Below are 13,903 nucleotides of genomic sequence, written 5' to 3'. Positions count from 1 at the left end.
AAAAGGAGATTAAATGGATCTTTCTGTGGATTCTTTATGAACTGGACTGGCACTTTTTAAAATGGTGTAAGTTTCAACGTTTTTATCTCTCTCTCTCTCTCAAATTTTTTTCCTGTCACATGACAGAATGACATCATTAGGCCCTCTGGCCATGAAAGCAACCTGAAAGAGGGGGGTTGGCGAGCGTAGCAAGCAGTGGGCAGCACTGTGAAATACCTTAGTAATGGCTTTTATGATGTAATTTAAGATAAGCAAGTTAGTTGGACAGTGAAAGAAAATCTTGTGTATATAGTTTACTTTTACTCTGTCCAGATTTCCTCATGCGTGATTGGCATAAACATGTTCCATGCCAAAGGGGAGAGATGTAGTTTAGATAGCATAGAACTGATGTAAACAGAAGTTGTTGAAATCAAATTGACAAGCTCTGCATAAGCAGGCTTTGACTATGACTAATTCACATATTGTATACACAGTAGTTATAAAGTTGTTTTAAAAAGTTTATCCATCATTTAAGTAATGTGTTTGAGTAATAAGGAAAAAGTATTTTTGTAAGCACAAAGGTAATCTTGTTGTTTTTAATTATTACAATTTGAATATCAGATTATTTTCCTACCTTCTAAAACTATGGGGGTATGTCTACACTACCTCGCTAGTTCAAACTAGCGGGGTAATGTAGGCATACCGCACTTGCAAATGAAGCCCGGGATTTGAATTTCCCGGGCTTCATTTGCATAAGCGGGGAGCCGCCATTTTTAAAACCCCGCTGGTTCAAACCCCGTGCAGCGCGGCTACACGGGGCACGAACTAGGTAGTTCGAACGAGGCTTCCTAGTTCGAACTACCGTTACTCCTCATGAAATGAGGAGTAACGGTAGTTCGAACTAGGAAGCCTAATTCGAACTACCTAGTTCGTGCCCCGTGTAGCCGCGCTGCACGGGGTTTGAACCAGCGGGGTTTTAAAAATGGCGGCTCCCCGCTTATGCAAATGAAGCCCGGGAAATTCAAATCCCGGGCTTCATTTGCAAGTGCGGTATGCCTACATTACCCTCCTAGTTCGAACTAGGAGGGTAGTGTAGACATACCCTGGGAGTGTAGGAGAAAAGGAGAGAAGTGACAGTGCACTTCAATTGATCAGAAGTGATGAGACTGTCAGAAAAAAACTTCTCTGAAAAATGACTGAGTCATTTGAAAACTCAAAATGCAATTTTGCATGCAACATTGATTTGGTTGCAAAGTTGGCTGTTAAAAAATGCTTTTTTAACTTTTTAAAACTCAACCGGAGATCTTTGTTTAGGCTACCTGGTAATGGTTGCTAATAATTAATTGTCATGTTATTGGGTTTGTTTGTTTTTTGCTTATGTTTCAGTACCATTTATCAACAAAATTTTTATTAAATTCTACTCTCAGTTGCATGTGTGCAACATGTCTCTCTTCACTGAGAGCAGAGTTTGGGTCTGGAATCATAACTTGGTTAGCAATTGTGTTAAAGATGCGTAAATCAAAATTCAGTCTTAATCGCCTTAGACTCCAATAGCGATGTTAGATCAGCATGGATGTCAGGAATAAAAAGCAAGAAAAAATTTGTGGGAAAAATAAGGTCTGCAATTCTGGCTCTGATTATAAAGAACAGCAGTTCTGTTGAATAAGAAAGTGCTGAGGTTTTTTTACCTACCTGTTTTCCAGAATACACACATTTTATTACAATTATTACATATTTGCTGCCTTTTTATATGAAAAAAATTTGTAATAGTGTTCCAAGTTAGTCCTAAAATTACTCCCTTTCTTTAAAAATACTGTCGTCTCAGAGGAGAGGTCATGAAGCTATATAGTATGTGTTATGGCAACATGTTAGAAAATTTAGAAAAGCACTGATTACATAATAAGTTGCTGCCTGTCCAGGCACAAGTACATCATATGCTGCTGTTGGTAGTTCTGAGATCCAGGGTGCATTTACATTATCAACATTCTTCAGAAATAGTGGAAGGTATAATGTAGACAGGCACACAGCTTTTGGGTGAGATGAAAGAGGGCTGATCTATGCTATAGTTAGGTCAACATAAGGCAGCTTACATTGACCCAATTCTTTCCCAATTCACTCCAGCTTTGTCCCACTGATGTAACTGCTCTACTATACCAACATAACTCTAATCTTCACGACATGTGTAGGGCTTATGACAGGTGTAGGGCTTATGTCGTTGTAGGTAAGCTGATTCAGTGTCTATGTAGAAAAGAACATAAGAACGGTCATACTGGGTCAGACCAAAGGTCTGTCTAGCCCAGTATCTTGTCTTGCAACAGTGGCCAGTGCCAGATGTCTCAGAGGGAGTGAAAAGAACAGGTAATCATCACATCATCCTTCTCCTGTCATCCATTTCCAGCCTCTGACAAGCTGAGGCTAGGGATACCATTTCTACCCATCCTGGCTAATATTAGCCATCGAAGGACCTAACCTCCATGAATTGATCTAGTTCTTTCTTGAACCCTGTTAAAGTCTATGTCTTCACAGCCTCATCTGTCAAGGAATTATACAGGTTGGCAGTGCACTGCATGAAGAAAAACTTCCTTTTGTTTGTTTTAAACCTGCTACCTATTAATTTCATATGGTGACCCCTAGTTATTTTTTTATGGAAACAAGTAAATAATTTTTCCTTATTCACTTTTTCTACAACAGTCATGATTTTATAGACCTCTATCGTATCCCCCTTAGTCTCCTCTTTTCCAAGCTGAAAAGTCCCAGTCTCTTTAATCTCTCTCCATGTGGCAGCTGTTCCAAACCCTAGTTATTTTTGTTGCCCTTTTCTGAACCTTTTCCAATGCCAATATCTTTTTTTTTTTTTTTGAGGTGACACTGCCACATCTGTACATAGTATTAAAGGTGTGGATGTACCAGGATTTTATATAGAGGCCATAAGATATTCTCTGTCTTATTCTCTATCTCATTTTTAATGATTCCTAACATTCTGTTTGCTTTTTTGACTGCCATTGCACATTGAGTCTATGTTTTCAGAGAACTATCCACAGTGACTCCAAGATCTCTCACTTGAGTAGTTATAGCTAAATTAGTCCCCATCATATTGTTTGTATAGTTGGGATGATTTTTTTGCAATGGGCATTACTTTACATTTATCAAGATTAAATTTCATTTACCATTTTGTTGCCCAGTCACTTAGTTTGGTGAGATCTTTTTGAAGCTCTTCACAATCTGCTTTGGTCTTAAATATCTTGAGCAGTTTAGTATCATCTGCAAATTTTGCCACCTCACTGTTTACCCCTGTCTTCAGATAATTTATTAGTAGGTTGATTGGAATTGGTTGACCCTTGAGGGACACCACCAGTTATTTCTCTCCATTCTGAAAACTGACCATTTATTTCCCTTTGTTTTCTTTCTTTTAACCAGTTATTAAGCCATGAAAGGACCTTCCCTCTTATCCCATGACAACTTTACTTAAGAGCCTTTGGTGAGGGAACTTGTCAAAGGCTTTGTGGAAATCTAAGTATACTATAGCCACTAGATCCCCCTTGTCCACATGTTTGTTGACCCCCCTCAAAAAACTCTAGTAGATTAGTAAGGCACGATTTCCCTTTACAGAAACCATGTTGATTTTTTTCCTCCAACAAATTATGTTCATCTATGGGTCTGACAATTTTATTCTTTACTATAGTTTCAACTAATTTGCCTGTTACTGACATTAGGCTTACTGGTCTATAATTGCCAGGATCACCTCTAGAGCCCTCTTTAAAAATATTGGTGTCATATCATCTATCTTAAAGTCATTAGGTACAGAAGCTGATTCAAAGGATACGATACAAACCACAAATAATAGTTCTGCATGCTCACATTTGAGTTCTTTCAAAACTCTTGGGTGAATGCCATCTGGTCATAGTGACTTGTTACTTTCAGTTCATCAGTTTGCTCCAAAACCTTCTCTAATGACTCCTCAGTCTGGGACAATTCCTCAGACCTGTCACCCACAAAGAATGGTTCAGGTTTGGGAATCTTCCCTAACATCCTCAGTTGTGAAGACCAAAGAATTCATTTAGTTTCTTTACAATGACTTTATCATTGAGTGCTCCTTTAGCATTGTATATTACTTGTTTAGCAGGTTTCAAGCTTCTGATGTACTTAAACATTTTACTATTATTTTTTGAGTTTTTGGCTCTTCAACTCCTTTTTGGCTTTTCTTATTTATATTTTTACACTTAATTTAACAGAGTTTATGCTCCTTTCTCTTTTCTTTACTAGGATTTAACTTCCACTTTTTAAACAATGCCTTTTTCTCTCTCACTGCTTCTTTTACTTGGTTGTTAAGACATGGTGGCACTTTTTCCCCCTATCTTACTGTGTTTTTTAAATTGGGGTATACATTTAAATTGGTGGCATGTACATCTATTATGGTGTCTTTGAAAAGTTTCCATGCAGCGTGCAGGGATTTTACTTTTGTTACTGTACCTTTTAATTTCTGTTTAACCTCCTTTTTATGTAGTTTCTCTTTCTGAAATTAAATGCCACAGTGTTGGGCTGCCGAGGTGTTTTTCCCATTACAGGGATGATACATTTCGTTACATTATGGTCACTATTTCAAAGCGGCCCAGTTATATTTACCTCGTGGACCAGATCTTGAGCTCCACTTAGGACTAAATTAAGAATTGCCTTTCCCTTTGTGGGTTCCAGAACCAGCTGCTTCAAGAAGCAGATATTTTATCTCTGCATCCCGTCCTGAGGTGACATGCACCCAGTCAGTATGAGGGCAGTTGAAATTCCCCACTATTATTGAGTCTATAGTGGTCAGGTAGTCGATAATATACCCCTACTGATATATTCTTCTTCTTAGAGCATGGAATTACTATCCATAGAGATTCTATGGAACATTTTTACTTAATTTGATTCTACATTTTCTTTCAGGCATAGTGCCACTCACCCACCAGCACGACCTGTTCTGTCCTTCTGCTTACTTAGATTTGCTGTTCTGTGTCTTGCCAATTTCAGGGCAGAAACGGTGAACAAGAAAGCCAGGCAGCTAGAACACAGCTGCCCCTCTGCTCCTCTGTGGAGCTGGGTAGCCTGACCGCTCTGAGGTGGGAGGGAATGAACTCTGCTCCAGGCTGAGAGCTGGAGCAAGAAATCTGGGTGACTGAACCCCACTTCCAGTCTGGAGCCAAAGCAAGGGGTCTGGGTGGCTCACATCACCAACCCAAGGAGAGTAGCGTGTATACATGAACCACTGCATAATTGTGGTCACTGTAAGTTAACTTAACATAGCTGGCTTATGTTTTTAGTATAGACATATGTACCCATAGTAATAGATAGCCTGCTCTGTCTCCTTTGTAGCTTATGCAGTTGTTTAAACCAGCAGAGCTGCACAGGACTATTTCTGTTTCCATTTATTTAAAAACATCCTTTTCTGGGGAGGGCTATTCTGTTCTTTTAATTTGCTAGGCTCCCTTTTGTGTGTGCTAACCAGATATAAAATAAACCTAATCTGTTTAGGGCTAAATTGAAAACAATATTTTGGCTTTGAAAAGAAACTTTGAATTGCTTAAAAGGTTAGCTCTGTTGCACAGGGAATGATTTGTATCTGCTAGAAGGAAGGAAACCTCAGAAGGTTTTGTGTTTAAACCAAAAGTGAAGTTCACTGAACGTTCATTCCCAATCTGTTCAAAGTTTAAATACAAGAACGGGTAAAAAAGTAGATAAGACAATTTATTAATCCTGTTTTGAAGTCTACTGACTCTCTCCTACTCATCCCAGTGAAATACATAATACACTCATTGATCCCAGTGAAATACATAATACACTCATTGATCCCAGTGAAATAGTTATAGATGCACCTCTATAAACTGGAAACTCTGGTCCAGCAACATCCGGCATGTTCCAGGATAAGAGTCCCGGCATGCTGCAGGGACAGATTGGGGCCTGGAGTCTTGATGCGATACAGTGTGTGGGGGGCAGGCGGGAGGGCGACATGCAGCCCAGCTAGGCTATGGGGGTAGGGAAAGGGTGAGAGCTGGTAAGCTCAGATGAGCTACTGGGAGGGGATGGCTGGGAGCCACTGTGCGGCTTAGCTGGGCTCAGGGAGGTGGGGAGAGGAAGCTTGGTGCAGAGGGCTAGGGCAGGGGATGGGGTTGACAGAAGAGGGACCAGAAATTATATTCCCCGATCTGGCAAAATCTCTCATCCGGGACTAGTCAGGTCTCGAGAGTGCTGAACCAGGGAGGTCCAAGCTGTACTTTTAGACCTATTCAAACATCTGCATTTTGGCTGGAGATTCTCTTTCCCCTTCGCTTTCCAAACTCTGAATCTGGGGTTTCGCGCGCGCGTGTGTGTGTGTAACATACATATTAAATCCCTGTCATCTGTTTTTCACTGAGCACACATCTCCCAGTTGCTGCAAGGCAACCATGTTGCTATTTTTTAAAATTGTGAATCTTGAGCTATTTGGTATGGGGGGGGGGGGAGGAGGCCTGAGATCTTAAGTGATTTGTTTGAGAATCTTAGTTTTCATTTAGTCTCCTTCCTCTCCCTCTGCAAAACCTACTAACCCTAATAGTTGCAGATAAAAGCTTGAAAACGTATACTCTAGAGGTTTAAATATCAAATAAAACCAAAAATATTTTAAAAAAATCTCATCATTTCTAAATGAACTTCATGTTTTTTGGAGATCTGACTCAGTCTCTTGAATAGTTGAAGTTGGCAGTTCTGAGACAGGGAGGAAGCAGAAAAAAGTACTCTAGGATTACCATTTTTTTTCTTCTCCTCTTGCAATTTTTGTCAAGTCTTTCAGTAGCTGGTGTTCTTAAAACACCAACTCGGCATTTTCTGGTGGCATGTACATCTGGCATTTGTTATGGGAAAAGATGCAACCTTTAAGTCTTTGTAATTGCAAAGACAAACTTGAAAATGTGTTGAGTGCATGCTAAAAGCTCAAAAACCAGAAGAGAAATAAAAAGAACTTGTGTGATAGATAGGAAGAGTGCTGGTCACCACTCGGTGGCTAAAGGGTTAAACTCCGGTAGCTAGCAGGGTGTTGGCAGGTGACCAAAAGAATCAATGGGCTATAGTGCTGAAATATGAATTGGATGTAAATACCTGGTGTGCTCTGCTCTTTGTGTGAATTCTTAGTTGGGGCCGGAGGAAGCAGATGCAATACTCAGAAAGACCATGCCTGTAAGAAATATTGGACATGGGAGTGAACTGGGCCTTGAAGTACAGATCAGCATGGATTGTGAGTAGAGGGAAAAAGTGTATTTAGTCTCGATCAGGGCATTTTTCTTTGTTTTGATTGTTTGGTTAAACTTCTCAGTCTGAATCTGTGCCTTCCCTCCCCAATTCGCTATCTAAAAGCTTACCCAGAGATGTTCTCAGTTTTGTTTTACTCAGTTGCTCTGTAACACACAGAAACCAAGTATGCTTTATTAAGTATATATTTTTGTGGTGTTAATAAAATCACTTTCTCTGGCTTGAGGGTGCTCCTCTGGAAGAAGTCCAAATGCTTTCTTCTTAAGTTCAAGAAGAAAGGTGTTTCTTTTGTTTCACTTGGTGGTGGCAGCTACCCATCACGGTCAGTGAATCTGAGACACTAAGGAGGTTGAAATAACCTTTGAATTTTCTATGAATCCTATGTCTGGAAAATACAGCATACTTTATTATAAATGAGAAAATTAATTCCCACAATATCAGATCAGAATAATTCAAATTAAGTAATTCAAATTAAAAATACTTTTGGGATTTATGCAGCTAATCTACAGAATATTACAGTACCTTCTTTCAGCTGAGATTTTTAAAATATCAAAGTATTTTTCAAGTCAGTCTTTTTAAAATGCCAAATGAATGAGGAGGATAACAAACCATGCCAGATTTCTGTTGACTGGGTATTTAGTAAACATTTACTAGCATACCCCTCCTCTGACGTTTACTACTTAAGCACTTTGGGGAAGAGAAGAATAATACTTGGGGAAAAGTGGTGGAGAGTTCAGTGTTGAAGAATCACCTTAAGAAGTGTAAGGAACAATATATTATAACACAAATTCTTGCTTTCATCTTGAGATTCTTAATATCACAAACCACTGAGTTTTACAAATGATTCCTTAAAGTATCTATTACTCTGTCTGGATTGTATTTTAAAATGTTCAATGACTAGGGAAAAATCTTGAGTACATTTTCTATTTTACAGTAGGTATAAGTGATAATGCTGTAAATTTTGTCTTAAACTGGGTATGAGGATATATTACGTCAAACAGCTCTGATAAATACTGTAATCTTTCTGCAAAGTTTGTAGAATTTTGGTTTTAGATTTTTGCAATCCTTAAAGCTGCAAAAATGACAAAAGTTCTGAAATCTTACGTCTCTGATATTTGTGATCTTGATAAAATTTACAGGAGTGAAAGCAAAATGGCAGGAAACAGCCTTGTTCTACCAATCGTTCTTTGGGGTCGCAAAGCTCCCACACACTGCATATCAGCTATACTGTTAATGGATGATGTTTCAATGATTGTCACAGGATGTCATGATGGACAGATCGCTCTATGGGACCTTTCATTAGATCTAGAAGTAAGTCTAAATCTTGAATGTAATTCTTCTATATTTAAAGGTGGGTATCTTTGTCCTGACAGTGGTTTTTATTTTTTTGGGTAATTATTTCTGTTTCCAGAAAATATGTGATTGTTTCTACACTGCTCCTTTATCCCTCCCCTCTTTCTCTTTCACACAACCATCCCTTATTTTACATCAGAAACAACTCAGTGTTATACAAAGATCTTGTCTACAATGGATAATTTAACCAGCACAGCTAACTTAATTTACACTGCAGTTCTTATTGTAAAGATATTTTAAATTTTAAATCTTAGAGAATTAAAAAAAAAAGAGTTAATGTACTGGCTAAGCAATGTGAATAACACCTCCGTTATACACTTGTAGTATTCATCTCCAAATTAGATTAGTTATCCATGCAGGATTTCTGTTGGTCATAAATGTAAACACTAGTGCCCAATAATCATTATTAATTATTGATATTCATAGGCATACAGTGTTTTTTTTGCAGAAAAGTTTTGATTTTTTTTTTTTTTTAAATCAAAATATCACTGCAACATGGAAAAATCAATGAGTCCTGCTGAACATTGGTATCTCCTGTCACTTGTTTTTTGGGGCCTTTTAGAAGTTTGTCCCCCAAAACTAAATCAATTTGACATGAATGACAAAGGTAGGTATAGATGAGGGAGATGCATTTTCACTTCTAAACTTTTTAGTTTAGTTTTCAAACCAATAATTGCTCATCTCAGCTGTCAGCCTGTAGCTGAAATGAGAGTTCTCACACATGCCTTTCCAATTTTGGTTCTGTGGAAGCTAATGTTAGCAAGGGTAATTAATTTTTTAAATCCAATATTTTCCTTCCCATGTCAGATGACCTTTTGTGACCCAGAAGCTGCTGCATTTCTTTCAGCTTTGACTGGTTGTTTTATGAAAACAGACATCTAATCTTGGAAATTAACATTTATTTTTTTAAATACTGTTTTAAAAGCGCATCTTTATTTTTCAGCCTTTATTTTTTTAGAAACTGGATCAGAAAGGGGACCAGTAGCTGAGATTGAGAGTGTTTGTTTATTTACAGCTTTCAGCTGAGTTAGCAGTTGAAATCTGTAAGTGTCTGTCTCAAATGCGCTCTGGTGCTCTGTACTGATTTGTTGAAAACAAATTGTTCTCAGTTAAAAAGCAATCCCTTTATAAAAGCAGTGATACAAACCAGGCAGTGGAATTATACTGGATAACTGGAGTTCTCAAACAGTGAAAGGCACCTGATTTTTTTTTTTTTTTTTTTTGAACCCATGCCTTATCAGCCATGCAAAACACTCAGGTGCCTAATACAACCAATTAATCTTAGGTGAGTATATCTTTTTAATGGAATATATGCTAGCTAGGGACATGAAGTAGACGTGGTCTTTTGTAAATTATAATTTTATTGTTTAAAATAAAACTTTAAATTAAAACTCTTAGTTTTGGGGAAGGATGTGATTTAATGAAAGCTATGAATTAATTAGTTTTGCAGCAATATAGCCTGAGTTATCCAAATTTAGCATATGATTTAAAAACCCCTGTTAATCAGTTTGAATAAAGTTATGGGTCTTTCAAATACTTTCATTCCAGCACCTGTTGGCAGTTGATTCTCTTGCCCAGAAGATCAGCTTGTCATAGAACTAGCTCCTCGTAAAATATCTTTTTACTATACTTTTACGATAGCCTATTACCACAGCTGTTCTAACAATTCAAATGTATAGATACAAACCTCTGGAAATCTTTTCTTTCTGGTTTTGTGATTAATTGCTCAGTTAATAGTAGGTACAGTGTGTTTATTATATACTTTACTTTTGTAATTCTAGATTAACCCCAGAGCACTGCTGTTTGGTCACACAGCTTCAATTACATGTTTATCCAAAGCCTCTGCTTCCAGTGAAAAACAATATATAGTGAGTGCATCTGAAAGTGGGTGAGTTTTCTATAAATTAATTAATATGTAGATTTTGTTGATTTACAATAAAGGATATTAGTGATGGAAGAGAGAGAGCGATCAGGCATTCACAATAGAGAACCCGTTACCAGTGTCGATTTCCAGTGTAGAATTTTTGTCTGTCTAGTACTTAGACCACCCTACTTCCAGATAGTCAAAGTGATTGGACTTCTTTAATCTTAAGGACCTCATTCTTCTTGAAGTTGTCATTAGAAGTCTAAATCTTGTATTTAATCTTTCTGTATTTAAAGTGTGTATCCTTGTCCTTAAAGCAGTTTTTATACTTGGGTGTAATTATTTCTGTTCCAGAAAGCATATGATTTTCACACTGCTCCTTCATCATTTCCCTCTTTTTTTTTTTTTTTTTTTTTTTTTTTTACAACACATCCCCTGATTTTGCACCACAAACAACTCAATGTTATGTGAAGATCTTGGTTTACAACAGCTATACTGGCTGTATTATCTAATTTAATTTATACTGCTATTCTTATAGTAAAGATACTAGGCCTGTCTTGCAATTACAAAAATTAACTTTTTTTAATCATGCAATTAATCACAGTTAATCGCGCAATTAATCACGTATGCTGCTCCTTTGAAACACTGCGATGGCAATTCAAAGGAGCAGCACTGCGGAAGTCTGGGATCAGCCGGAGTCGTCAGCTGACCCCGGGCTCCATGCAGCACTGCCCCTTTGAAGCATTGGAGAGGTACTTCAAAGGGAAAGTGGAATGTGGAGGTAGGGATTAGATGGAGTGCCCAGCTGAGCTCCGGCTCCGTGTTGTTGGCTTTTTGAAGTGCCGCTCTGGCGCTTCAAAGGGGAAGTTCTGCATAGAGCCCAGAGTCAGCTGGGAACTCCAGCTCATCCCAGGCTCCTAATGTGCTGACCCTTTGAAGTGCTGGAGCAGCACTTAAAAGGGGCAGCACAGCATTAATGCCTGCAATTAACGTGTTAACTTTTTTAACGCATTAATCCTGCCCAACTGTAATCACGGGCATTAACAGATAAAGTGACATGCTCTTTGAAATAGAGTATTTACACTTCCATCATGCAGTTATTGCATCTGAAAATCAGATTAGGTATCCATACAGGATTTCTGTTGAAACCGTGAGAAACCCAATTACCCACATCAGTGAAGAAGAAACAGCTGGCTGGTTTAACAGCCAAATACACTGTCCCATTTTTTCTGAGAGACACAATTTAAAATTGGGACTGTGAACAGGCATGTGTTTTTACTCATCTCTTCTTTTCCAGTATGTGGTCGAGTGCTCAGTGACTTCCCTAGAGGCAGGATAGTCCTATCGGTGGGGAATAATTCCTAATATGTAAACTACATTTAATTTCTTTATTCCCTCATTTTATTCATATTTACCGTTTTGGTTCTCCTTTGTTCATTTTTGAAGCTTTTCTCATTAGTTGAAAGATAATTTTGGAAAACAAGTTTTTAAATAAGGCATATTATTGTGTAAATTGAGTAAACTTTAAATCTTTTACTTTGCACTGAAACAGACAACTCCAGTTTCTTTTTACTTCTTGTGGGTCTGAGATGGAACCATTTAGTGTCCTCAGCTTTTCTTAGTGTTCACAATTGGACCCACTTGTTTTTTTTTTTTTTCTTGTAAATATTTGTTCTTAGTTAATTAGTTAGTTTTGGGATTTGGACTCTCCCCAGCTTCACCATTCAAGGCTCCTCCAGTGAATATGATACTAAGTTTTAAGCCTTTCCTGACCTGCTCCCTGATCTTCCCATTAGTGACCATCACAAGAGCTGCCTGCACTATCTCAGGAAACAGCACATTCCTTTTAAGTACAAAACTGCTGTTCTTTTCCCTCCCGAATAGGCAGTCTGAGGATTTTTATTTGTTTTTTGGCTCTGTAGCTACTTAATGGAGCTCTCTATGAGATACTTCTCTGATTCTCAACCTTCCTGTTGCCTGGGACTCTGACTGGAGCATCCAGGTAGTGCTGATGTTCTGTAACTTGAGATCTTGAGTAAGGCCGGGGCTTGTGTAAGAAGAGGCATGGAGTGGTTAAAGACCTAAGGTAAAGGCTCAAGAAGAAGGATACATTTCCTCATAGACCCTCTAAGAAAAGGATTGCTTCTTCCCAACCATTGGCTCTAAGTCAGATTCTACACCCTAGTCAGGTGAGTCTGGAGCTCACAAGGAGTATAATGTTAATGTCAGCAGTGCCAAGTGCTAAGAGTACTCCAAAACCATCAGTGCCAGGAGAGAGACTGACCCCTCTGCCTATTTAGAGACCAGTTATCTTCTGCACTAGTGCAGCTGCACTGTAAGAAGGCCGCCTTGCACAAAACATGCACTAGTAGAGCCACCTAGATTAAGGAGTTCTATTGTGACAATTGATGTATAAGTATTGCTTGCTTTGGAATTTAGCATAAACAGTAGGTTAAATTATTTTCAATAAAGAATAGTCCAGTGTAAGAATCATAGAATAGAATACTAGGACTGGAAGGGACCTTGAGAGGTCATCGAGTCCAGACCCCTGCCCCCATGGCAAGACCAAATACTGTCTAGACCATCCCTGATAGACATTTATCTAAGCTACTCTTAAATATCTCCAGAGATGAGGATTCCACAACCTCCCTGGGCAATTTATTCCAGAGTTTAACTACCCTGACAGTTAGGAACTTTTTCCTAATGTCCAACCTAAACCTCCCTTGCTGCAGTTTAAGCCCATTGCTTCTTGTTCTATCCTCAAGCCAAGATGAACAAGTTTTCTCCCTCCTCCTTATGACACCCTTTTAGATACCTGAAAACGGCTATCATGTCCCCCCTCAGTCTTCTCTTTTCTAAACTAAACAAACCCAGTTCTTTCAACCTTCCTTCATAGGTCATGTTCTCTAGACCTTTAATCATTCTTGTTGCTCTTCTCTGGACCCTCTCCAATTTCTCCGCATCTTTCTTGAAATGCGGTGCCTAGAACTGGATACAATACTCCAACTGAGGCCTAACCAGCGCAGAGTAGAGTGGAAGAATGACTTCTCGTGTCTTGCTCACAAAAGAGAACCAGACAGATTAAATTAGCCTAAACACAGTAGGCCACACTGATGTAATTCAAGGGCTGTGTTGAAATCATGGTTGGTAAAAATAGGATGTGGAACTGGAAATTAATGAACCAAAACTGATGTGTTGGATAGTAGACTTATCTGGACAAAATAATGAGGGAATGGACTACTCTTCCCATCACTCACTTTTTGGTCCTTTAAGAATAGAGACTGTTGAGAGAGGAGAAGATGGATGCTACTGAAGTGAGCGTCACATCATGGTTGCCTCCGCCACTATCTCTTGGAACCCCAGACCTTCTTTGTCTTACTCCTGAGAGATGTCATAACCAGCTCAGGATCCAGATGACATTCCTGCAAGTTGTCAGATAAAAGGGATTTT

General features: G+C 38.6%; 1 protein-coding gene across 4 annotated transcripts in view; it reads left to right on the top strand.

The window, feature by feature from the left end:
- The window catches only part of WDR7 (WD repeat domain 7), a 350,838-nt gene that overhangs the window by 14,207 nt on the left and 322,728 nt on the right, over window positions 1-13,903 (top strand). For 3 of the 4 annotated variants that reach the window (XM_075932629.2, XM_006116571.4, XM_006116574.5), the window contains exons 2-3: window positions 8,376-8,547; window positions 10,371-10,477. In XM_075932629.2, the coding sequence (XP_075788744.2) occupies window positions 8,389-8,547; window positions 10,371-10,477 (266 nt within the window). In that variant the 5' untranslated portion in view covers window positions 8,376-8,388. Of the gene's footprint in view, window positions 1-7,119; window positions 7,223-8,375; window positions 8,548-10,370; window positions 10,478-13,903 lie in introns of all 4 variants that reach the window. The other variant, XM_014570212.4, reaches the window with a different exon arrangement.

Source organism: Pelodiscus sinensis, chromosome 6, assembly GCF_052426305.1.
Source record: "Pelodiscus sinensis isolate ZL-2025 chromosome 6, ASM5242630v1, whole genome shotgun sequence".
In the NCBI taxonomy this organism is placed as follows: domain Eukaryota; kingdom Metazoa; phylum Chordata; order Testudines; family Trionychidae; genus Pelodiscus; species Pelodiscus sinensis.
This window is presented reverse-complemented; position numbering and strand designations above follow the sequence as displayed.